Source organism: Myotis yumanensis, unplaced genomic scaffold (genome assembly GCF_028538775.1).
Source record: "Myotis yumanensis isolate MYYU_CA2020_CCGP unplaced genomic scaffold, mMyoYum1.0.hap1 SCAF_14, whole genome shotgun sequence".
Taxonomy (NCBI): domain Eukaryota; kingdom Metazoa; phylum Chordata; class Mammalia; order Chiroptera; family Vespertilionidae; genus Myotis; species Myotis yumanensis.
This window is the reverse complement of record NW_027223765.1, coordinates 20,822,107-20,846,651: the sequence shown is the minus strand read 5'-3', so window position 1 is coordinate 20,846,651 and position 24,545 is coordinate 20,822,107. Positions and strand designations below refer to the sequence as shown.

General features: G+C 46.7%; 1 protein-coding gene across 1 annotated transcript in view; it reads left to right on the top strand.

Annotated features, from left to right (window-relative positions):
- The first annotated feature begins 942 nt into the window (after positions 1 to 942).
- Positions 943 to 24,545, top strand: part of KAT2B (lysine acetyltransferase 2B) — a 90,830-nt gene continuing 67,227 nt past the window's right edge. Inside the window, exon 1 of the mRNA XM_070433335.1 lies at positions 943 to 1,327. Within this exon, the coding sequence (XP_070289436.1) occupies positions 1,013 to 1,327 (315 nt within the window). The 5' untranslated portion in view covers positions 943 to 1,012. The remainder of the gene's footprint in view (positions 1,328 to 24,545) is intronic.

The following is a 24,545-nucleotide window of genomic DNA, read 5'->3' as shown; positions in this document are numbered from 1 at the left end:
CGCATAGGTTTCATTCTGACAGTGCGTTTAGACGACCATTCTTTCAACGACCAGCGCTTTCAAACAAAAATGACCAAAAATATTAATTCTTTTTCTTCCTCTGGCCGATTGGATCCAGAAATTGTTATAGAAAGAAAGCGTTCATAATTAGATAAAAAAAAGTTGAACAGAAAAGCATTTAAAAAGAGAAACAGAAAACATGACGCCTTTATTTTGGTGAATTAGCAACAAAGAAAAGGATTAGCATGGACGGGTACTTTTCAAAAAAAAATTTTTTTTTTCCTCCGGCTCCCGCTAGGGTGGAGGAAGTTCTCTGTTCTGAGAGGGTGGAACAAAGTGGAAGAACAAATGGGAGTCTCCCCTCCCTCCCGCCGCTACCTCCCCCCGCCACCCCCCCGCCCCCCTGCTCGGGACCGCGGGGGTCGGCTATGGGGGGCGCGGAGACACAGGCGGGCAGCAGGTGCCTGGGCTCCGGCCCCCGATCCCCCGCCCCCCATCCCTCCACCCCACCCGCGCTTGGCCTCGCCCCCTGGCGGGGGAGCGCTAGGTGTAGAGGTGCGGGGGCGGGGGGGGCGCACAACCCGCGGGCTGCGGGAAAGAGGCCGAAGGGGTGCTGCCGGCCCCGGCATCCCCGAGAGGTTGGCCGCGCCCGCACGCACCCTCGTCCCGAGCCCCGAGGAACATGTCCGCAGCCGGGGCGCAGAGCGGCGCCCCGGGGAGGGGAACCCGGGGAGGGCGTGTGCAGTGGCGGCGGCGGCCGCGGAGCCGCTAGTCCCCTCCCTCCTGGGGGAGCAGCTGCCGCCGTCGCCGCCACCACCAGCGCGGGCCGCGGCCGGAGCGAGCCGGGCGAGCGGCGCGCGGGGGAGGCGGGGGCGGGGAGGGGGGTGGGCGCAGGGGCGGGAGGGCGTGGGGGGAGGGTCTCGCTCTCCTTGAGACCAGAGCCCGAGAGGGAGACCCTGGCGGCGGCGGCGGCGCCTGACACTCGGCACCTCCTGCGGTGCTGCGGGGCGGCATGTCCGAGGCTGGCGGGGCCGGGCCGGGCGGCGGCGGAGCTGGGGCAGGAGCCGGGGCCGGGGCAGGGGCCGGGCTCGGGGCGCTGCCCCCGCAGCCCCCCGCGCCGCCGCCGTTGCCGCCGCAGGGCTCCCCGTGCGCCGCCGCCGCTGGGGGCTCGGGCGCCTGCGGACCGGCGACGGCGGTGGCGGCGGCGGGCACGGCCGAAGGACCTGGAGGCGGCGGCTCGGCCCGAATCGCCTTGAAGAAGGCGCAGCTGCGCTCCGCTCCGCGGGCCAAGAAACTGGAGAAACTCGGAGTGTACTCCGCCTGCAAGGTACGCGCTCGCCGCTCCCCGGCCGCCCGAGGGGCTCGGGCCCAGCCCGCGGGACCCCCGCCCCCTCCCTGCCCCGCGCGCCCCGCCTCCCGCCTCCCGCCTGGGGCCGCTGCACCGCGGAAGTGCTGTTGTCCTCCGCGCCCAATTAGCTTCTTCTCGGACACGAGTGCTGTTGAGTTGCAAGAAGGAGCGGGGGGGCGGGAGGACTCCCCAAGAGTGAGAGCCTTTCATGCCGTCGCCTTGGAAGGAGTTGCCTCGGTGCCCGCGCTCCCGGGCTGCCCTGGGGCTTTGTTGCTCTGTAGGAGCTCGCCGCGGGCGCCTTCCCGAAAGGGAAACGGTGCTCACTGTGTGGCGCGCGCCCCAGGGCCAAGGGAACATCTTTGGGGAGGAGGGATATGAGCGCCCCTTCTTCGCTCGTCCTCTCCCGTGTCCCCTTGGGAGGAGCTGGGGGAGGGATGGAGGGTGGGATAGGCTCCCGGAACCCCCTGCGCCCTTTGGGAGATAGAAGGGGCGGGACGCGCCCAGAGGGAGGTGGGAATAGCCCGAGGCGAGGGTCCCGGAGCCCGAGGCGCTCTCAGTGGAGGGCGGAGGCGCTGCGGCGCGCGGTGACAGCCCCGTCATGATTGTATTATTACTTGTTTAGTTAAAACGCTGTCCCAGCTGCTCGGGGTGTAAACAGGATTTGGCAAGGTGACAGCCCAGCGCGGCGGGCGCTGCTGCTCCGTTTGAGGACACACGTTTCTTTCCGTCCCCTCTCCGTCCCAGCTCGCAGCGCCCCGGAGTCCCTCCGCTGCAGATCCAGGTGTGGGCGTCGCGCTCCCGCGGTGGGAGGGTGGCCCGAGGCCGCGGGGCAGCCTGGCCCAGCGCTGTCAGCAGCGGCTTTGTTTTGACAGGGTGACAGCTGAGGGGGGCGGGGACTTGGCCTTGTCAGCTCCTGCGGCCTGTGGCTGAGTCGGGGAAGAGCCACCGTCACACACCTCCCACGTCTTCTCTCGCTCGCTGCACACACAGGGTCAAGTTCCCAGATTCCAGATTCCTGTAGCCGAGCTGCACTGGCCACTTCTGAATTTTGGTGCAAAGATGATTAATCCTGCGAGAACCTCTCTCCCGGGTCATGCTGTTTTTAGTATTTTACAGGAGCTTCTCAACCACAGTGGAACGTCTGTGTACCTTTCCCCCCCACACCTTTCACATTCTCATGTATAGGTTGACCACTTACTGTGTGCCCTGCACTGGGTCAATACATGTTTGTTGAATGAATGTAAGATCTAGCTCAGTGCTTCTCAAACTTGAATGTGCCTAGGAGTCACCTGGGGAGCTGGTTAGAAGGTTGATTCTAAATCAATTGGTCTGGGGGGAGGGAGGGGAGCTGAGATTTCTGACCAACTCTCAGGTGATGTGATGCTAGTTTGTTGACCACACTCCAAGTAGCAAGACCCTAGTTCAGGCCTGGGTAGTACTAGTATATTATTCATCCTTTTTTAATTAATCCAAGGGAACTGAAACTGTGATACAATAATGTCTCATGATTGGCATTTCTGAAGAAGGGATGCAAGAAAAAGTGGGGGGCGTGCTCCTAAGAAAGGTGAAGGGCCAGGAGTTGGTTATGAAGGACATTAGTCTAATCAAGAGCAAGGTCAAGAACAAGGTCAGTTACTTGGTGGACTTGCTGTTTAGCAACCCGAGTGGGCTCATGTAGGAACTTTGTCAGCTCATTGTTTCTGTCCTGGCTTTTTATTGGGTTCCCATCATGAGCACCTTCTCTCCCTGTTGCCTGCTATTGCGTTGATATCTGAACACTTTCCTGACATGTTGGTCCTGTCTGAAGCTATGCATGAGCATATGTGCCCTTTAGATTTCCAAGAGTGAGGTGTAGCATCTTTCCTAAGATTTGTGTGTTTCATGTTCACATTCACGATCGTATTTATAGGAAGGGAAAATCCTCTCTTGATAAAGGCCTCTCTTCCTGCTCCTGGGAAGACTCTGAAAGCGTCCATTTGTATTTGCTCATTCATTCAGTAAATATCTACAGGGGTCTCAACTGGGTGGCCAGGCATTGTGCTAGATAGATGCCTGGCTGTGATACCCAGATTCTGCCCTTCTGTGTATGTGCCCATGTGTGCGTGTGTCGGGGGCCTGGCGAAGTGGGCAGTGAACTAATTACAATGACATCACAAAACCAAACTCCTTTCTTAGAGTGATGTTGGGAGTCAGAGCAGGGCAGTTCTTGAGCTGGAGCAGCGTTGGGGTAGGAACGGCTTCCTGGAGGAAGTGTCAGTGGGGTGACATGAGGCTTCTGGTAGTGGAGAAACTGAAAGCAGTTGTAGCTTGGAACTGTGCCTGCAGGATCTGGCGCTCCATTGGCTGGGGCCTCCAGATTGCGGTGTGTATGTGTGGCCAAGAGGGCACTGGGGAATCCAGGAATCTTAACACCTCGGGAGTGACTTTATCTCAGATTCGCTTTTATTTATTTATTCATTTTAACTGCCTAACTGGGTGTGAGAGGATGCAGAGAGAGCAGAATTAGTGGTTTTTTCCTCAGCATGTCTCTACATTTTGTATAAAGGCCAGATTTTACCCTACCTTTTGGTATTGACTAGCCCCTTGGAAGGTCAGAGAGGGTAGAGAGGTTAGGGAATGAGGAGGGACCTGGAAAGAGATGAGGTACTTCACTGAGGGCTATTGAAAGAAAAACAGGTCCCAGACCTCATAAAAGATTTGGCCTTTAAACTCCACAAGTGAAACAGAAAAAGAAGTGAGCTAGTTCACAGCCAGGGTGGTGCGCCACACCCCAGGGAGAGGGGAAAAAAAAAGAAAAGAAATAGAAACTTGTTTTTCAGGATCCAGGGTAGAGTATTTTGAACTGTCTTTTGGCAAAGGTTGCTTCAGAGCCACTTGGCTGGCCTGTGACACAGCCAGAGTGATCGTTAATAATGTAGATCTGTCCATGTGTTGCCTCTGCTTAGGACCCTTCAATTTCTCTGTATTGGAGTCCACAGTGCCCTGCAGGGCCTGGCCATTGCTATCTCTGGCCCCTTCTTAGGGTCATTCGAGCATGGTTTCCTTCTTGCTCAGGGCCTTTGCACATACTGTTCGCCAGGGCCAAAGGTCTTCCACATCACTTTTAAATGAACTCCCAACTTTTCTGGCAAATCTCAGGTTCCTTGCATTTCCTTTATCGCTTTGTCCTGCCTTCTCATTACACTTTTCTGAACCCTTCTATACTTGCTTTTCCTTCCTGGTGCTTCTATCATTAATTTTAATTGTGATTAAATTATTTGATATGTTTGAATAGATTTTAAGTGAAGTCATTATTGACTGACTGAATGAGCTAGAGAAGAAAAAACGGGAGAAATTATTAACTGTTAGGGTAGCAGTAGTGAAATTTTAGCTTGACTGCTTTTTGACAATTGGGTAGAGGGAATGTTTCATGCAGTTCTAGGAAGCTCACAGATGTTCATAGGACGGGGCTTATGGTGTTATAAAAGAAACCCTAAGTGAAAGTATGAGCCCACATATAAATCTCCTTGAATTACAGTGTAATTTATCTATGAAAGTGTATTGACCGATTCTTAATGAAATAGGCCATTTATACTTGAGGAGATGCAGTAGGGTGTAGTGGCCGGACTACGGAGTTCCAAATTTCAGGCTATCCAGCTGTGTGACCTTGGACAAGGACTTCACCTCAGCCTCCATTTCTTTGTCTGTAAAGTAGGAATAATAATGCCCCCTCATGGCTCAACAATGAGGATTTAAAATGGGCTAATATGTATGAGGCAACCAGCCAGCAGGGTGTCTGGCCCATGGTGAGCCCTTAAAGCTCAGAGTAGGGGATAGATTTTTAACTCGGAAGTCAAGAAAAAGTTCAGCTCTGCCACTTGTGTGATCTTGGGCACAACTCAGTTTTTCTCTGAGCCTTGAATAGTTCATCTATAAAATGGGAACTTCACTCCTGAAATGAAAAGAGAGAAGGTTCCCAAAGTTCCTGGGACCTGAAATTGCCGGGTTAACGCTGGCTAAGTTGAATTGTCTGGTGCTTTACTCATTGTCTCGGAATCAGTGGCCACAAAGCATTTATGGAAAACCCAGTGACTTGGTTTCTTGGCTGAGTGCCATACCTAGAGAGTCACACGGGCACAGGGCTATACAATTAGCCTTAATTTAAAAAATAATGGTTTATAGTCTAGATAGAACACTGACTGTATAATTTGCAGAGTGGGGGCAGCAGTGCCACGGGGAGAGAAGTGTCCTATGTTGTCCTGGGCGGGGTGAATGGGGCACCTGAGCAAGCCTTGTAGCTGGGCGGGGGAGGGGGAGGCACCCCCGAGCACTTTGTATTTATGTGTCAGCCACTTTTTCAGAGAGCAAATTTCTTTTCCAGCTTGTCAACATCTAGAGCAGTGACTCTCCCCCAGGAGCTATTCTGTCCCCCCAGGGATATTGGGAGACATTTTTGGCCACTGTAATGGGGGGGGAGGGGAGTGCTTCTGGCAACTAGTGATTCTAAACATCCCATGATGCACAGGGCCGCCCTCCACAACAAAGGATTGTCTGGCCCCAGATGACAGGAGCACCAGAGTTGAGAAAGCGGCTGTAGAGGAACACTGTGTTGTCCCATAGTACCATAAATACATTGGCAGCATAGAAAAATCAATGCTCCTAATGTTAACTTGAATCACACTCAAAATCTGAAACCTCTCACTTTGTGAATCATGGGCACACTTTTCAACGGCTTTATTGCGGTATATGTTATAGGTCATAAAACTCACACCCGTAAGTGTGCAGTCAGTTGCTTTTGAGTAAATGCATGCAGTTGTGCATCCCTCACTGCAGTCCAGTAATAACTCTTCCATCTCCTGCCGTGGGTTTGTTTTTTTTAAGGAGATATTTATATCCATTGATTGTGGGTTTGCAAATACAAACAATTAAAAGTATCTCTTTGGATCGAAGAACTTGTATGCATATATGCATAACCCATGGACACAGACTAGAGGGTGGTGAAGGCCTGGGGCCGGCAGTGGGGGCGGGCCAGGAGGGGTCAATGGAGGGGGGGGGGGGTAAGGGGGACATATGTAATACTTTCAACGATGAAGATTTAATTAAAAAAAAATAAATCTCTTCGGAGATTCTTTAGATCAGTAGTATTGTGACAGCAAAGCACAAAACACGGAGGGGGTAAAGAAAATGTTTTTTTTTTAAAAGTCAGTCTTTAGCCACATAAGTCTATAGCACACAGTTATTTCATGTGCGGTGACTTCTCTAAAAGGCGGTATCGTGGAGCCAACACACAGAGGAAAAATGTTTCCTTTGGCAGGCACAGTACAAAAAGTCTGAGAGAAAGAGGACCAAGTTTAATTCTGTTTGCTCATAAACTTCCAGGGAAGATGGAAATTCAAGCCTGCAAAGCCTTCAGATGGCAATTTGCAGTTTTATGTAACCGGGAAAGTAGTTTATAGGGCAAAACAGCCCAAAATCTGCTGAGGACTGTTTTGTTTTAGGAAGCATATGCTTCCAAATAACATTTTGTGATGTGGCGCTGGTGGGTTTTTTTGTGTGTTTCTTGTTATTTTATTTTTTTTTTTACTATTAAGAAATCTAGTTACCTGTCTGGCAGGATTTTCTTCTGTGTCTCTCAGGTAAATCCACAGCGTTAGACCCATCCTAGGGAGTCTTGAGGGTAAAATGTAGTTTCATGGGAGGTACCTTGAAACAATCAGAACATCTGCTTCTCAGATGAAAGATCTGGATCCTCAATACAGTGCCCATGAAACACGCATTCCCAAGGCTCAGTGGCTTCCGATTTAGTTCATTTGTCTCCAAATGAGAGAAAGGTTGCTATTTAGGAACAGTTGTCAGTGGTCTTGTGCTCCTAATGGTTTCCTACTCCTAATGGGTTTCAAACCCAGAGGCACCTGGGGCAGAATGGCAGGCGCTGACTACCCGGCTACTTGGTGAAAAGCTGGAGCATCTGCCCTTCTCTCTCTGCACGCCGAGCGCCCTTGGGCACCCACTTGCTGCCTTGTATTTCAGCTTCCTCTTGGGTGACGTGGGAGTCAAGGTGCCACCTCCTCGACTTCTTGTGAAGACGGAATCATTTAGCAGATGTGAAAGTGCTCTTGGAACGGAGGCATTTCACAGACTGTCTCTTTTATTTCAGTTTTAAAAACTTTCCATTGGTCTCAGCTGTTCGAGTTTTGCCAGAGTGTAGGCCTCATGTCACTTGATTCTCCTCCCTGGGATTAAGAGCAAGGTAAGGAAGGTCATCTGACTAGCAGGGACCGGAGACCTGCAGAGGCTTAGCAACTTTCTCAAGCTGCGGTGGTTGCCCAGGGAAGAGCTGGCCCACAGGGGCTCTCTTTCCAGTGCACCATCCTGCGTTCTCTTCCCAAACTTCCTCATGGGGTTTGGATCAAAGAACGCGTATGCGTGTATGCATAACCCACGGAGGGGCTGCTGTTCCTCCAAATGGCCTTCAGAGAGGATTTCATTTGTTCTCCGGCGTTCTCCTGCTCTCATTGATGTTTATTGTCCCCCTATTGAGAGGGACGTTCAAAGGCTTCTCTAGTTCGTGGAAGCCATAAAGCAAAATAAGCTTCTTTATTACTGGCCCAGGGCAGACGGACAGACTCATGCCCTTGATTGTTTTAAAGCTGGCCATCGAGAATGGCCCAGTAGAATTTCCTGCAGGAAGGAAGGAAGATGAAAGAGATCCCCACTCAGGTTGTAGAAGGTGCCAGAAATGCCAGAGAGGTAAGGAAACGCCTGTTGGGATGTTTTTGAAGTCCCCAGACAGCTCTTCCTAAGACTGCCCTTTTTAACTTTTAATCTTACTATCAGACAGTAAGGTGCTGAGATGATAAGTACTGTAGTACATAGCCTGGTGAATTTTTACATGCGCATGCATCCATGCCACTGCCCCCTGGAAAAAGCTACAGAGCGTTCCTAGCACCTCAGAGGGTTCCCTTGTGGCCCTTCCCCATCCCTGGGAACCCCTGTTCTGATGTCATTACCAGAGAGTAGTCTTGACTTTCTTAAACGTCCTATACATGGAATCACACGGTATGAACTCTTTTGTATCTGGCTTCTGTCACTCCATTTGATCATGTCTGTGAGCTGCAGCTGTGCTGTGGCATCCCGCAGAAGTGTGTAAAGACACATTTTAAAAATGGAAAAACAAGTTCAAAGTGGTCAGCCATTTTCAGGATGGAAGCCTTCCCCTGCCCCAGGATGGAAAGCGTTGGATATGGACAACTTGATAAGATGAATTTTAGTGAGGCTTTTGAAAGAAAAGATGGGAATCTGAAATTCAGGGACACTGTCCGAGGCCAGGACAAGAAATCAGGGAGGTGTATCTGGCCAAGCAGGGGGAGAGGCAGAATGTGGGGAAGGTGGGTGCAGGGGGCCTGTGGTGACACAGCCGGTGGCATGCTCAGATTGCAGAGTTCTTGTCCCCTGGTGTCTGTACCCGTGAGTCCTTGCTGGTAAATATCCATGTGAAGTTCCGCTGTCACCATCCTGACTCTGGAAGTGACTATGGTTATCCATGGTGTTCTGCAGGGCTGGCAGAACCACACAGGTTGGGACCTGGGCCAGGGTTTCTGGAAGACTGGGAAGAACCTAGTATATAAAACTCTAGTGGACATGAATGCCTCTGTGGTAGTGATAGTGTATCCGAGAAAACTTGTATTAAAATATGAGATAAACTTCTTTTAAAAAAAAATATATTTTATTGATTTTTTACAGAGAGGAAGGGAGAGGGATAGAGAGTTAGAAACATCGATGAGAGAGAAACATCGATCAGCTGCCTCCTGCACACCTCCTACTGGGGATGTGCCTGCAACCCTGGTACATGCCCTTGACCGGAATTGAACCTGGGACCTTTCAGTCCGCAGGCCGACGCTCTATCCACTGAGCCAAACCGGTTTTGGCAAGAGATAAACTTCTTAGTTAGTGGACTCATATGGACCATCCACTGATCAATGTTGCCATAATCGATAGATTTAACACGGTTGAATTTTCATCTTTTTTACTTGTGTGTGCACGTACACAGGGGCATTATACCCATTGCCATTTATTTGTTCATTTGACATGTATTTCCACGGGCTGCTTCAGAAGATTTCTGCTCAGGTAGCTCCTGTCCAAACTCCTATTGCAGTTCATCACCTGGTGGTAATTGAAATGGAATTGAATCCTTTGTGACATTGAATTGCTTTCATCTCTGGCATGTAATTGTGCGTGCTGGTACCCCCCTGTGCCGCACACTTTTCTTCTCCAGGTATTTGCGTGGCTTGTAGTCAAATCTCATTTCAGTCTGTTCTCAAGGGCCAGTTTCTCAGAGAAGCCTTCCTGACTAGCCCATCCTCTGCCCTGGATCTAAAATAGCATCTCATCTCTATAGTCTTACCTTGTTTTGTTTTCCTTTACTGCATTTATCAATCCTTGGAAATCACACATGTATTTTATTTTATTTTTTTAATTAATTAATTTCCGCTAATTTCTACATCGTTCCAATTTTAGTATATGTGCTGCTAAAGCAAGCACTCACATGTACATTTTAAATCATTTCTTGTCTGTTTTCTTTTATGGCACTAGAAGCTCCATGAAGCAGGGACTTTGGCTCACTCCATATCCCAGGTCCATGGACCGAGCCTTATCCATAGTAGGTGCTCAGTACTTACTGAATGAATGTGTCATTTCACACTCACAGTGAATTTCATATTCACCTGTGAGATTGGAGGGAGGAAAATCTTGTCTTAAAGAGGATTTTCAGAGAGGTTGAGTAACTTGCCCAAGGCCATGTGGTCAGAAGCAGGGTAGCCCTGAGTAGCTGAGTGGGGTTCCCGTGAACTCCCGTGGGCCTGATGACAGGCAGTGCTTGTCTGATGGCTTGGACTTCTGCTATAAGGTGGAGCAAGGAGACGTCACACCCACTTTGAATCCTTCTCTGAGCAAATGAGGTGACCTTCTCTGACCACCATTTCCTCTTCCTCAAATGAGAATTAAATCCTCACAAGGAAATCCATGAGTATTGCGAGACCAGCGAGTTAAAACCTGTGAAGTTAAAACTTACGCTGTATTCTGAAAGTCCACCTTATGGTCGTGAACTAGAAAAAAAAAAAAACCAATTGCCTATCAAGTCATGTTTCCTAACTATATTTCTTGTTGCTTTGCTTCCTGCTTTAACTAAAGGCTTTCTTTAATTGTTTCTTCGGTTTGCATTCAGAGGCCCAGACACAGGGCTTACTATTTTAATCAGGAGATGAATGCATTTAGTTTGGGGGAAAAAAGTGTGAATAATATCTCTAATGATCTACTTGGAATCACACACCACCTAACCTTAGGAGAAAGCTTTGAGTAATCCCTTAAGTGACCTCAGGGGAAGACGCGAAGATGCTTCCATTAATCCCGCACCATCCTGATCAGTCCCCATTCACTGCGTGCTCAGCCTGTGCAGCCTTCTGCGAGGCTTCTGCGGTATGCAGGAGATTCCAGAAGTACAGCACGGAGACCTGAGTAATATCATAGTGCCTGACAGTGGCAGCTCTAATTTGCATCAGCCCTAACAAGCTGGTGTTGAAACTGAATGGCCGGATGCCAAGGAAGCTAAGGTCAGCATACTTTGAAATAGCAAAGTGAGTCATGTAACCAGGATTTGCACATACCCACAGGGCTACCTGACTCACTCCCACCTCCAAGGGATCACGTTCTTGAGTATTGGTTAGGAGCCTGTGCCCAGCTCTGTCCTAGGTGTGTGGTGAGTGACAAAAGGAAGGGAAAGTCACTAGGGACCCCTCATCTTGCTGGGGAGACAGATACAGAAAGAAAGAAAAACCTGAAGTGAATGATCAAGCATGAAGTCAATGGAGAGAGAAGCCCTCATGAGCTTGGGGCAGGTGGAAGTGTAGGGGAGGGGCCCAGGCCAGGGCGAGTGAACAGTACAAAAACGAAGAAGCAAAACAGAAGTTAAGACCTCAGAATGGTTGAGATGCAGGCCTGGGTGACAGATGGCCTGGCCTGGGTGTGAATCCTGGTGTGGGCCCCCCGGGGAGATGACTTACCCTTGGCCAGCCTCAGATTGCAAAGCTGCAAAATGGAGAGGGTGACAGTTGTCAACTTTTCCCATTCATTCAACAAACTGTTATGTAATGTGCCAGGCGTTGATGTAGATGCGGGGGAGACAGTGACAGATGGGTCCTTACTCTTGCAGAGCTTGCTTTCTGGGAGCAGAAGCAGACAGTAAATAAGAAAATAACAGAAAGTGGTAAGTGCCACCCACAGGATGGAAACAGAGAAGTAAACGAGAGTGCCTGGGGAGTGCCTTCACATTGAGTGCCAGAAAGCTCCCTCTGCGGAGGGGACAGGGCCTGGGGCCTGCGTGAAGCTCAGAGGGAGGGTGCCAGGTGGGGCGTGCAAAGACTCAGGGTGCAGAAAGGGCTTGGTATGTTCAAGAGCTGCCCAGCAACCATGGTGGCTAGATGGGTCGGGGAGCGGGGTGGGAGGGCAAGTGTAGGAGAAGAGTTGGAAGAGGTCAATGGGGGCCAGGTTGCCAAAGTGTAATTTTTAACACTGTGAAGTAATCTGATCTTTAATTCTGATCCATTTTGACAAATGCATAGCAAGACAAAAAAATATTTTCATTGCCCTAGAAAGTTCCTTCCTGCTCCTTGCCATTCAAATCCCTCTCTCCCAGAGGCAGCCACTGGGCTAATTTGTGTCACCCTAAATTAGTTTTGATAGTCTATAATTTCATATAAATGATATCACATGGTACATTATTTTCTTCTTCACTCAGCATAGTGTTTTTGAGATTCATCCATGCTGTTGCATGCACTTAAGTTTTTAAATTTTTGTTGCTGAGGAGTAGTTCACTGTATGGATGTACCACAGTTAGTTTATCCATTCACCTGTTAGGGACATCTGGGCTGTTTCCAATGGATTCAGATTAAATCTGCATTTTTAAAAGGGCACATATATAATACCCTTTGTAATACTTTAAGCAATAAAAAAAAAAATGAAAAAAAAAATCTGCATTTTTAAAGCATCCCCGTTAGCTGCTTTGGGAAGAATAAAGTATACAAGAGAAAGAGTAGAAGCAGGGCCAGTTGGAGTTATGGCAGTCTGGGTATACATGAGAGTGGTGCTTGGCCGAGGGTGGCAGGAGTGGAGGGGTGAGAAGCACACAATTTGGGGCTATATTGTAAGTGTAGTGGCAACGGGCAGTTAGAGGATGACGTATGAATACAAGACAGACATGAACTAATGTCTAGGTTGCTGGCCTGAGATGTTAGTTCCATTTACCAAGATGAGCAAGACCATGGGGAAAGCAAGGTTGGGGTGGGTGGGCATCAAGAGTTCTATTTGGGATGTGTAAAATTAGGTAGGTCTCTTAGTAGTCAGCTGTTGTTTTGATGATAAAGTGAGATTATTTAGCAGTTTGGTATAGTATCTAGAACAATTCTAAATGCTCAAGACATGGTAGCTATTACTACAGTTAAAAGCAGTGCTAAAAAAAAAAAGCAGTGCTAAATCATAATTATTGAGCTTACAAAAGAGACTAGCCAAGCTAAAGAAAAATGGGAAAAAAAAAATGAGTAAATAGGAATAGTGAGAAATAGGATCCACTAGGTAAGGAAGAAATAAATCAACTGATAGAAGGTTTTGAATTTTAGGTAGAAAATTTTGAAACGAATTCACTTGAGAATAATGTGTCTTTGCACTTTAAGAAGGAGGAGACACAAGATATTTAGAGTGCCAGTGAGGAGTTCTAGGTTTTGGCTCCTTGCTCCTTTGCCAGCTGGGTGAACTCAGGCAAGCCACACCCCTTATCCAAGCATTGAATTACTTGTCCTATGGGCTTGCGGGGAGGAGAAAATAAGATGATGCAGGGTGAAATTTCCTTGGAAAGTATCAAACAGAAATGCGCAACATTCTTAAATGCTCCCCCCCTCTCCGCCCCCGCCCTCAGTTGAGTGATGTGTTAGACAGTGGGTGCTCGAAGGAGGGCTGGGCATGGCAATGCATTGCCAGTGGGGAGGAAGCTGTGCCTTTAAAGGGGCTATTAGGACCTAACCTGGGTCCCTGTGGGAATGGAGAAGGTATCTATCTGGGAGAGACTCTGAAAGAAGAATCAGGATGAAGGTACTGAATGCAGATGAGTTGAGCCTCAGGAGCTGGGAGAACAGTGATGCCAATAAAGAGAACAAGATAGTTGCAAAGGAGGTGGTTGGGGTTGAGGGCAGGCCTCAATGTAAAACTTCCTGGGCACACATGCCAGAGGCAAGCAGTTGGGAATGTGGACTGGAGGTTCTGTTTTTCAGGTTGGACTGGTTATGTGTAGTTGCGAGTCATCAGCCCAGATAATGACTGATACCATGAGATAGATGGTGAGCTGCCCAAGGAAGCAACATATATGGTGTTGTTTATTTTGCTCATCCCGGTTGACTTGGTGCCAAAACAGCAGGCTGACGAGTGAAAAATCCTGTTGGTCAGCTGGTTGTCTGGGCTGCTCAGTGCCAGCCGAATAGTTTGACAAATCTTTCCAGAGCGTCAGACTGAGCTGACTGCTTTGGCAAGTTCACCGATAAAGTCTTGAGATTAGATGTGTGTGTGTGTTTAAAGAGATTCCAGGAATTCTTTTTTTATTGTTGTTGATAATTCTCACCCAAGGACATTTTTTCCATTGACTTTTAGAGAGAGTGGAAGGAAGGGAGGGAGAAAGAGAGAAACCTTGATGTGAGAGACACATCAATTGGTTGCCTTCCACTCATGCCCCAACCAGGGCCGGGGATTGAACCTGCAACCCAGATACATGCCCTTGACTGGGAATCGAACCCGCAACCCTTGGATGAGAGGGCCAATGCTCTAACCAGGGAAAAACACCGTCAGGGCCCAGGAATTGCCTTGGATTTAGAGTTCTGGGTCACTAGTTTCTTGGCCCTGCTGTCACTCAGGACCTCCTCAGGCCCTTTCAGAGTTGGTGCATGTTTGGGTTTGGTCCTGGAGAGGTAACTCAGATATAATGAAGGGTCTGGCCCACCCTTAGGACATTTAGTAGCACTGGAGTCATTCTAGCACCTTCTAGATCAGTGATGGCGAACCTATGACACACGTGTCAGAGGTGACACGCAAACTCATTTTTTTGGTTGATTTTTCTTTGTTAAATGGCGTTTAAATATATAAAATAAATATCAAAAATATAAGTCTTTGTTTTACTATGGTTGCAAATATCAAAAAAGTTCTATATGTGACACGGCACCAGAGTTAAGTTATGGTTTTTCAAAATGCTAACACTCCGAGCTCAAAAGGTTCGCCATCACTGTTCTAGATAATGCCTGAGGGTCCTGGGTCATTGATTCAGTCTGACCTGATTATACTATACTATATAATAAAAGGCTAATATGCAAATTGACCAAATGGTGGAATGACAGGTCGCTATGATGCGCACTGACCACCAGGGGTAAGATGCTCAACACAGAAGCTGCCCCCTGGTGGTCAGTGCGCTCCCACAGGGGGAGTGCTGCTCATCATGGCTGGTGAGCTCAGGGGTAGGACTCCCAGACTGCAAGAGGGCGCAGGCCAGGCTGAGGGACCCCCCTCCCCCTCCCAGTGCACGAATTTTGTGCACTGGTCCTCTAGTTTAGCATAAAGAGGACAGCTCCTTATTCACCTCCAGCCTAGGCACTAGGATTTCGTCCAAGCAGGGCTGTCCCCATGGTTTTCTGTAGCTTTGATGTTGGACTAATCTTAGCATGGGGAAGCTCTCAAATGGGGTGTTTTACCCAGTTTGTTTTGCCCCAGGTCATTTCTTCACCTCCATTCTCTTTCTGTATCCTTGACCACTCTGTTCAATTATTTTTGTTTCTTGTGGCTTTCCAGACCCAAATGGCACTGGTAATTAAGCTATTCAGAGATGCCTCTGCTACTGAATTAGAAAAGGGTGATCTTTTCTTCCCTTGGAGTCTGTTTTCACTTTCAATTCCAGGCATATCTGATCTCCAGAGGTCAGACCTCCTCCCCTACTCCCACTTTCTTCTTTTCACTTGTGCCAAAAGTCCCCGGATTTCTAAAACCCCAGTTTTAAATCGTAGTTTGATGATGTCTGCTGGCCTTCCATGTACAACTGGGTGACCTGGAAGGATTGTCACCTAGTGGAGAAAGAAATGGGGTTTATGTCCTGGAAAGGCTGACTTAGCCCTTTCAATGGAAGGATATGGAGGGATAATGTGGGGAGAGGGGAGCAGTATTGATACTCACATCCACCAGACCATTTTCTTCCCCTTCACATCTTTGCTCCTTACAGTGTTTCCTCACATGGAAACTCGTTAGAAATGCAGAATCTCAGGCCCCACCCTGAACCTGCTGAACCGGAATCTGCATTTCCACAAGATTTCCTAGGGCATTCCTGAGTGGGTTCAGGTTCGAGAAGCAGGGTTGCAAATCACAAGAGCCTTACTCACACTGCTTCCAAAGCAGTTCACTTGCAAAGAGAAAATTTATTGCGATCACAACTGCATAGGACAGACTCCAGGTGGTGGTGTGCTTTTAACATAGGATTAAAAGATTTTTATCTAAGTAATATATGCACTCCACTAAGAGGAAAATTCAGGCAGCTCACCCACGGTGGTAGCAAATGAAAATGTAAACCCTCTTACCCCAATCCTCCCCATCCCAGTCTCACTCCTCACCCCCTTTTAGTCATTTCCCGAAATTATTAGTCTCCCCTCCCTCACCCTGAGCTGTAGCTTATATTTTACACTGCAATTCAAGGAGGGGAACTCGATTCACTGTACAGAAATCCACGTTAGATTTCAACTGAGCTTGAGTGAATTTGCGAACATGCCAGAAAGTTGGATGTCAGCAAGTCAAAGGTGTTGAGGGAGGGCGCCCAAAAGGAACACCAGCCACACGGCCTTATTCTTAGCAAGTTCTAATTGTTTCAAACTCCCCACTAATTTTAAAAACAGGGCAACCTACTTTATGACTCACTTATGCCTCTTATTTACTGTTTCTCTATGGCCCAGGCAAATTTTGACAGCGGAGGTATGGCCACCTAGACACTGGAACTTATGATACTTTTTTAGATCAGAAAAGGGCAGACCGGACCCCTAAGAGCCGGTCTTTTTTTCTTTTCTTTTTCAAATGTGATTAATTAAGCTCAATTTGTGAGGAGAAATTAACCCTCAATTTTGGGACCACTTGGCAGAAGTTCCATATTTGAAGTGCTGATACACTTGCTTGCCATTCTTGCCTTTTTATTTATTTTTTATTGATTTTTACAGAGGGGAAGGGAGAGGGATAGAGAGTTAGAAACATCGATGAGAGAGAGACATATAGATCAGCTGCCTCCTGCATGCCCCCTACTGGGGATTGAGCCTGCAACCAAAGTACATGCCCTTGACCAGAATCAAACCCAGGACCCTTCAGTCCTCAGGCTGACACTCTATCCACTGAGCCAGACCAGTTAGGGAAATTCTTGCCTTTTTATTTATTTATTTTTTAAAATATATTTTTATTGATTTCAGAAAGGAAGGGAGAGAGTTAGAAACGTCAATGATGAGAGAGAATCATTGATCGGCTGCCTCCTGCACATCCCCCACTGGGGATTGAACCCGAAACCCAGGCATGTGCCCTGACTGGGAACTGAACCATGATCTCCTGGTTCATAGGTCGATGCTCAACCACTCAGCCATGCCCGGCTGGGCAGTTCTTGCCTTTTTAAAAGACAGTTTCACTAAGGTATAATTTCTATGCCATAAAATTCTCCAATTTTAAGTGTACAGTTAAGTGGTTTTTAAGAAATTGACTAAGTTGTATAATTATAATAATCCAGCTTTAGAAAGTTTCTATCACCCCCAAAATATGTTTGCGTTCATTTGTGGTCAACCCCCTTTGTGGCCCAGCCCCAGTCTGCTAATCTACTTTCTATCTCTATAACTTGACCTTTTCTGGACATTCATATGAATGGAGTTATACAATATGTGGTCTTTTCTGACTGGCTTCTTACACTTAGCATAATGTTTTTTGAGATTCATCCACGTTGTAGCATGTATCAGCATTTCATTCTTTTTTTATTGCCAAGTGATATTCCAATATGTGGATAGGCCACATTTTGTTTATGCATTCACCCGTTGATGGACAGTCAGGTTGTTTCCACTTAACTCTCTGCTCCAGGTTGGACAGGATGTATATTTTACAACTCAAATAAAATGTATTTTAATGTTAAACGTAAATTTACCACATGACTTGGCAAACCCACTCCTAGTTTCTAACCCAAGAGAAATGAAAACATGCATCCACACAGTGATTACACACAGATGTCCACAGCAGCATCATTCCTCAGTGTGAAGTTGTATCTCACTGTTGTTTTGGTCCCTGACTTTTAAGCATTCTGCCGCTGTCCGGCCTGGAGCAGAGAGGTAGTAAGATAGAGTGAGGACCATACGCCACCCCAGGCCCAATTAACTGCCTGCACTCAGTGCTTCCGCAGGGTGCACTGAATAAGCTTGGGCAAGTCTCTTAGATCCTCAAAATCTTAGGTCTTCTGCATGATGGGAATAATTAATACCTTCCTCACACAAATATTCAAGTGCATTTCTCATTTTAGGTGCTTACTAAATGTTGAACTCAGAGTTCTACCCCATAAATTTCCTGTTGGTGTATTCTTGCTGTGAGACATCCCTGTCACTGACTTAAGTATTCCAGTAAATAATGACTTCCCAGTATGTTAAGCATGACAGAATCTTACTAGACAGCTTGGCTGTCTTTCTATTGTTCTGGATGTTACCCAAATATCTTCACACCCATCTTAATCATTCACACCGAGTGAACTGCAGGCGCCCTGCTCCCCTGTCTGTCATCTGGCTCGCGATCACTTGTTTATCCAGTTTAGCCGCCTTCTCACCATCCATCCTGGCTTCTGCCTGCTATGACAGAGTCTGTTGCATTCTCTGGACCCCTCACCCTGGATCCTGTGGTGGCATAAACATTTTAATCCTAGCCCCATCGAAAGCAGAGCGGTGGCCTTTTCTTGTGTGGTTCTGCCACGTGTACAGGGACTTGCTCTGGGGGTAGGCGAAGTCATCAGGGCAGCCGTCCCCTCCTTGTGCCCAGGATGCTCGCTGCTGCAGTAATTGGTTTGGCAGCATACTCCCTAAAAGGCCGTCCTTCAGCTGGTACTTTGTTACACAGCAAGGCCATTCCCCTTGGGAGTTCCTTGAGACAGCAGCTGTCTTGCCTCATTAAGGAGAGACATGGGAAAGGTGTTTTGAAGGGAGACCTCTTATCTCAAAGAACAGTGGCCGGGCCTGAACATATGGACAGGAGATAGGGAGGCCAAGGCCAAGGGCATGGTGGCAGCAACATGGAACATCTGGTGGGAAATGCTTCTCTGGCAGTTAAAGGATAACGTTCGAATGCTTTCTAAAGGACTAAGTGTGTCCTCTTTAGTAAATTGGGCAGTAAGTCCCACATGCGTTAAAAATGTTGTGCACTTGGGTTTCGAAGTGTTGCATGACATATGTCCACTTGTAGGAAGTACTTTTCCTATCCTACCCAAAAACATTCTAAAACAGGTGAGCAAAGCCCCAGGGACTTTCAACTATCTCAATGGGGAATATCTTTAAGCACCTAGAACCACTTAGGAACTGTTGGGACTGTTTTGTATCTAAGTTGTTGAGGTCTGTAGTGAAGACTTGGGTTTGGGGCGTGGATTCCTTCTAAATCTAGTACAGTGGTGTCCAATAGGAATATAATATAAGCCACATGTAACAACATTTTCAAGTAGCCAGATATATTAGTTTTCTGGGGCCACCCATAACAAAAGGTTTCTACAAGGAGAATCCTTCCTTGTATCTGGTGGCTCCTGGCCATCCTTGCTGTTCCTCGTAGATGTAGCGCTCCAGTCTCTGCCTCTGCTTCACATGGCTGCCTTCCATGAGTGTCTGTGACTTGAGGTGTCCAAATCTCCCTCTCCTTTCTCTTAGAAAAATATCAGTTACTGGTCTTAGGGCCCAGTCTAAATCCAGGATAATGTCATCTCAAGAACCCTAAGTAGCCCTAGTCAATTTGGCTGAGTGGATAGAGCACTGGTCTGCAAACTGAAAGGTCCCGGTTCGATTCCGGTCAAGGGCACATGCCCAGGTTGTGGCTCGATCCCCAGTAGAGGGTGTGTAGGAGGCAGCCCATCAATGATTCTCTCTCATCATTGATGATTCCATCTCTTGCTCCCTTTCCCTTCCTCTCTGAAATTAATAAAAATATATATTTTTAAGAAAGAACCCCAAGTAATCATATCTGTTTCCAAATCAGGTCCCATTCTGAGGTTCCAGATGGACATGAACTTTGGGGGACACTGTTGAACCCACTACACATTAAAAAAAATTAGAAAAACCAACAGTTAAATTGAAGTAATTTCATCTTTTATTTAACCCAGTACCAAAATAGCATTATAACATGTAATCACTATAAAATAATTTTTAATGAGATATTTTAGCATTCCCCTTTTTTGGAAGGCAGCTATGCTCACCACTATACCACCAACGCCTTCGCCCTTTTTTGGTTCTAAGTCTTTGATATCCAGGATTTTACACTTACAGCACATCTGAACTTGGGCCTACCACCTTTCAAAGACTTGGTATCCACATGTGGCTGGCTGCCATGTATTGGCCAACACAGTTGGAGTGCTGTGTGTCTGACAAAGTTTTTGTACTCCTCAGTATTTGCCCTGTGTTTGCTCCCTCCCTCTTTTCCTCTCTTTCTCCCTCATCCTCCTCTTTGTTTTTAGGGAATTTTCTATTCATTTGGGAAAAGTCTCCATTGTTCTGAACAAAACAAATAAAAATCTACTTTGTAAAAGCTCCCGGGATCCCAAGACTCAGTGGAGGAAGCAAAGTTAGCCAGTTTTGAAAGAAAAGTATTCAGTTATATTTTTAAGCCTAAGTGTTTATTGTTGGTAGAATTCATCAAACACATCAGTAAGTGTGGTTGATGTTTGGGATGTAACATTTTCATATTGAGTAGGGGAAATACAAGGCTTTATTATTACAAGTCTCCCTGCCAGAAGATTCGTGACCCACCCATTCATCTGCCCCCACGTACGCCGCCATTATTCTCTGCCAAGTTAAGACAAGAAATGGCATAAATTTCTTTCTGGGCTGATTGCTGTAAGTCTGTGGCAATAATGAAATTAAAATTTATAAATCTTTAAAAATCTGTGTTGTCGCTCCAAGAACTGCAAGCTTGTCATTTTTTGGCTTGGACCTCAGTGAGGGGATAGAGGCTTTATAAGCAACTCCACAGGGAGAAATGTTTTGGATCCTTGAATTCTTAAATGTGCTTTGTGATAAGGATGTGGTTTCTACCATCCCTCGCACCAACTGATTTATGCTGAGCTGTGTTACTGTCATCGAAATTTTTTTCTTCAGATGAATCAATGCTAAAGAAAATTAGCAAGCAGCCTGTGAGAGTATGAGTATCATAGAGAAGAATACATAGTACAATGTGAATGTCCCTTCCCCTACCCCAGTCTTGCCCCCCACATAAGTATGTATCTATCTAGTTCCTCTATATATCCACATACATATATATTTAAATTGTTTACTCGTGTATTTTTTAAAAAGCATAATTACTTTATGCTATGTATTGTTCTATAGCTTGCTTTTCTGCCATTCACAAAGACTTAGACATTTTCCATGTCAGTACAAATAGCCTTATTCTCCATAAAGATGGCATAATAGTCTGTGGTACCAATCTACATAATTATTTTATTTTATTTTTATTTTAAATTTATTTTTATTTTTATTTTTTTATTAAATCTTTATTGTTCAGATTACATTTGTTCCTCTTTTTTTCCCCCCCATAACTCCCCTCCTCCCAGTTCCCATCCCACCCTCCGCCCTCACTCCCCACCCACTATCGTCATCCATAGGTGCACGATTTTTGTCCAGTCTCTTCCCTCATCTCCCACTCCCCTTTCCCCCCCAAGCATAGTCTGTCCATTCCCTTTCTATGTCCCTGATTCATTGTAATCACCAGTTCATTCTGTACATCAGATTATTTATTCACTTGATTCTTAGATTCACTTGTTGATAGATGCATGTTTGTTGTTCACAATTTGTATCTTTACCTTTTTCTTCTTCCTCTTCTTAAAGGATACCTTTCAGCATTTCGTATAATACTGGTTTAGTGGTGATGAACTCCTTTAGCTTTTCCTTATCTGTGAAGCTCTTTATCTGACCTTCAATTCTGAATGATAGCTTTGCTGGATAAAGTAATCTTGGTTGTAGGTTCTTGGTATTCATCACTTTGAATATTTCTTGCCATTCCCTTCTGGCCTGCAAAGTTTCTGTTGAGAAATCAGCTGACAGTCGTATGGGTATTCCCTTGTAGGTAATTGAGTCTCTTTCTCTTGCTGCTTTTAAGATTCTCTCTTTGTCTTTTGCTCTTGGCACTTTAATTATAATGTGTCTTGGTGTGGTCCTCTTTGGATTCCTTTGTTTGTGGTTCTCTGCACTTCTTGGACCTGTAAGTCTATTTCTTTCACCAGGTGGGGGAAGTTTTCTGCCATTATTTCTTGAAATAGGTTTTCAATATCTTGCTGTCTCTCATCTTCTGGCACCCCTATAATTCTGATATTAGTGCGCTTGAAGCTGTCCCAGAGGCTCCTTACACTATCTTCGTATTTTCGGATTCTTTTTTCATTTTGCTTTTCTGGTTGGGTGTTTTTTGCTTCTTCGCATTTCAAATCTTTGACTTGATTCTTGCGCTCCTCTGGTCTGCTATTGGGTATAATATTCTTTATTTCAGTCCGTGTGTATGCTTAATTTCTAGTTGGTTCTTTGTCATAGCATCGAAGGTCTCATTAGTTTTCGTGAGGCTCTCATCAAGTTTATTGCAAGCCCTCAAAATTGCGTTTTTTAGCTCCATATCCTCCATTTCTGTCATGTTTTTTTGTCTCCGCATTTTTTATGCTTTCTTGGTGCAACCCCTTGTGGTCTTTGTGCGCAGTCTTGTTCTAGTTAAGCCTTGATTGTTGTAGTTAATACTAGAGGGATTTGACCACCAGGCCGACTGGCTGTGAGAATCAGCTGTGTCTGCCCGGGAAAACTTCTGTCCTCTGGGGAGGTGCTAATCTAGCCTTTGCCTGAGGCGATCCGGCAAATGGCTCTGCACAGGGCTTGGGCGGGGCGGGCTCAACAGGGCGGGCGGAGGGGGCAGTTATGGCTGCTCTCAGCCCGTTCCCAGAGGCTCTGCTTCTCAGAACCCCGGCAACCGCTGGAAACCTCGGAGAGAAAGCTGCCCTCAGGTTCCAACTGATGCTAGACAATCCCGCCTCTCCTGTTTGAGTCTGAGTCCCTAGAGACTTGCCAGGATCTGGAGCTCAGAGTCTGAGACTCCCTCCTGATTGAAAACGACAACCGCGCCCTCAGCCACCAGCCCGCTTTGCGCACGCACCTCCGCACCTTTAAATTTTCCACACTGCGCCTCCTCTGAGCCTCGGTATGCTGTTGTCTGTCCTTCTAGTTGAAGAGTCTCTCCTCGGCCAGCCTTCCTGTGGTTCTGGGTGATGTCCGTTCCGTCTTTTAGTTGTATTTTTGAAGTGGTTGTTTGCGGCAGCAGTCTCCGGTGTTTACCTATGCCGCCATCTTGGTGGTCTCCTACATAATTTTTTTAAAGAATATATTTTTATTGATTTCAGAGAGGAAGGGAAAGGGAGAGGGAGAGGGAGAGAGAGATAGAAACATCAATGATGAGAGAGAATCATGGATCGGCTGCCTCCTGCATACCCCCTACTTGGGATTGAGCCCGCAACCTGGGCATGTGCCCTGACCTGGAATTGAACCATGACCTCCTGGTTCATAGGTAGAAGCTCAACCACTGAGTGACACTAGCTGGGCTAGGTTGAATTTTCAAGATAAATATCATAAATAAAAAAGGGAAGGGTAATTTTATTTATCATATATTTGCTTATAGCGATAATTTAGGAATTTTAAACTACATATGTTCTGTCCTCTTCACAAAAATCCTAGAAAATGCTAACACAAAGGAGTTATTACCCCCCCCCCCCCCTTTCCCCTCAGTCACTCTGCTTCTGGTGAGTCGCACTGGTCTCATATCTCATAACTCAACATGCATAGGAGTTCTTTGGCTTAGAGTGCTGTTCTCCAAACTCAAAGTCTCTGGCTATTACAGTGTTTTCCTTTGAGGTTTGACCTGCTGTACTTAATTGATTTGTTGGGGGCTGTTTTGTCATTATTTTTCTTTCTCTAACCAAAGGCCTTTTGGAAAGGGCACTCAGATCTAACCAGCTGCTAAGGAACGCTGGAGACTTTGGGAGGCCCTTGAAGTAGTAATTCCACTATTACGAAGGGAGTGGCCCACAGTGGGGCTGGTTTCCTTTATTTCTAGAAAGATTGTGGGGCTGCTTTCTGGGGTGTAAGTTCACACGAGAGTCTTCCTCAAGCACACGGCCACTGAGATCCTTCCAATCGCAGAAGAGGTGGAGGGCTCCTTGCAGAGAATCTCAAGGCCCAGTTCAACCTAGTAACCGAGCAATGGGGGTAGCAGCCAGGGCCTGCCTGATGCCTGGCCAAACAAAAGAGGGTGAATTGCGCATCAGAGGTTGTGCTGCTGTGGTTGCTGATGTAAGGTCCTCCTTTTGGCCCTGCCTTTCCGTGTTCACTGTGATGAACTGTGAAAAGCAATCAGGTTAGGCTGGCTAGATTCCCAGGGCCCACTGGGAAGGATTTTCCTTCTTCCACCTTGACCCTTCTTGCCTTGCCAATTATTTATTCTTTTTACGCTTCACACATCTACACACTTCAGAAACTGTCCCTGTTTTGGGAGAACTTTCTGTATGAGGTCAAGGCAGCAGCCGTTCTGTAATTTTCTACAAGCCAGACTTCTGCTAACTTCAGCAATCTGGTGCATGGCAGGGGGTGGGGTGGGGAACCAATGCAGGGAGAAAAGACCTCTGAGGGTACACAGATCTAACACAAAGCCCAAGCACAAGCATCTATGCAATTTGTTTTACAGGCCAGTGCTGTCCAGTAGAAGTATAATGTGAACCATATGTGTAATTTTAAGTGTTCCGGTAGCCACATTAAAGAAGTGAAAAACAAACGGGTCAAATGAACTTTAATATCTTTGCTTAACGCCATGTATCTAAAATACCAATGTTTCCACATATAATTAATGTGAAGATTATTACTGAGGTATTTTA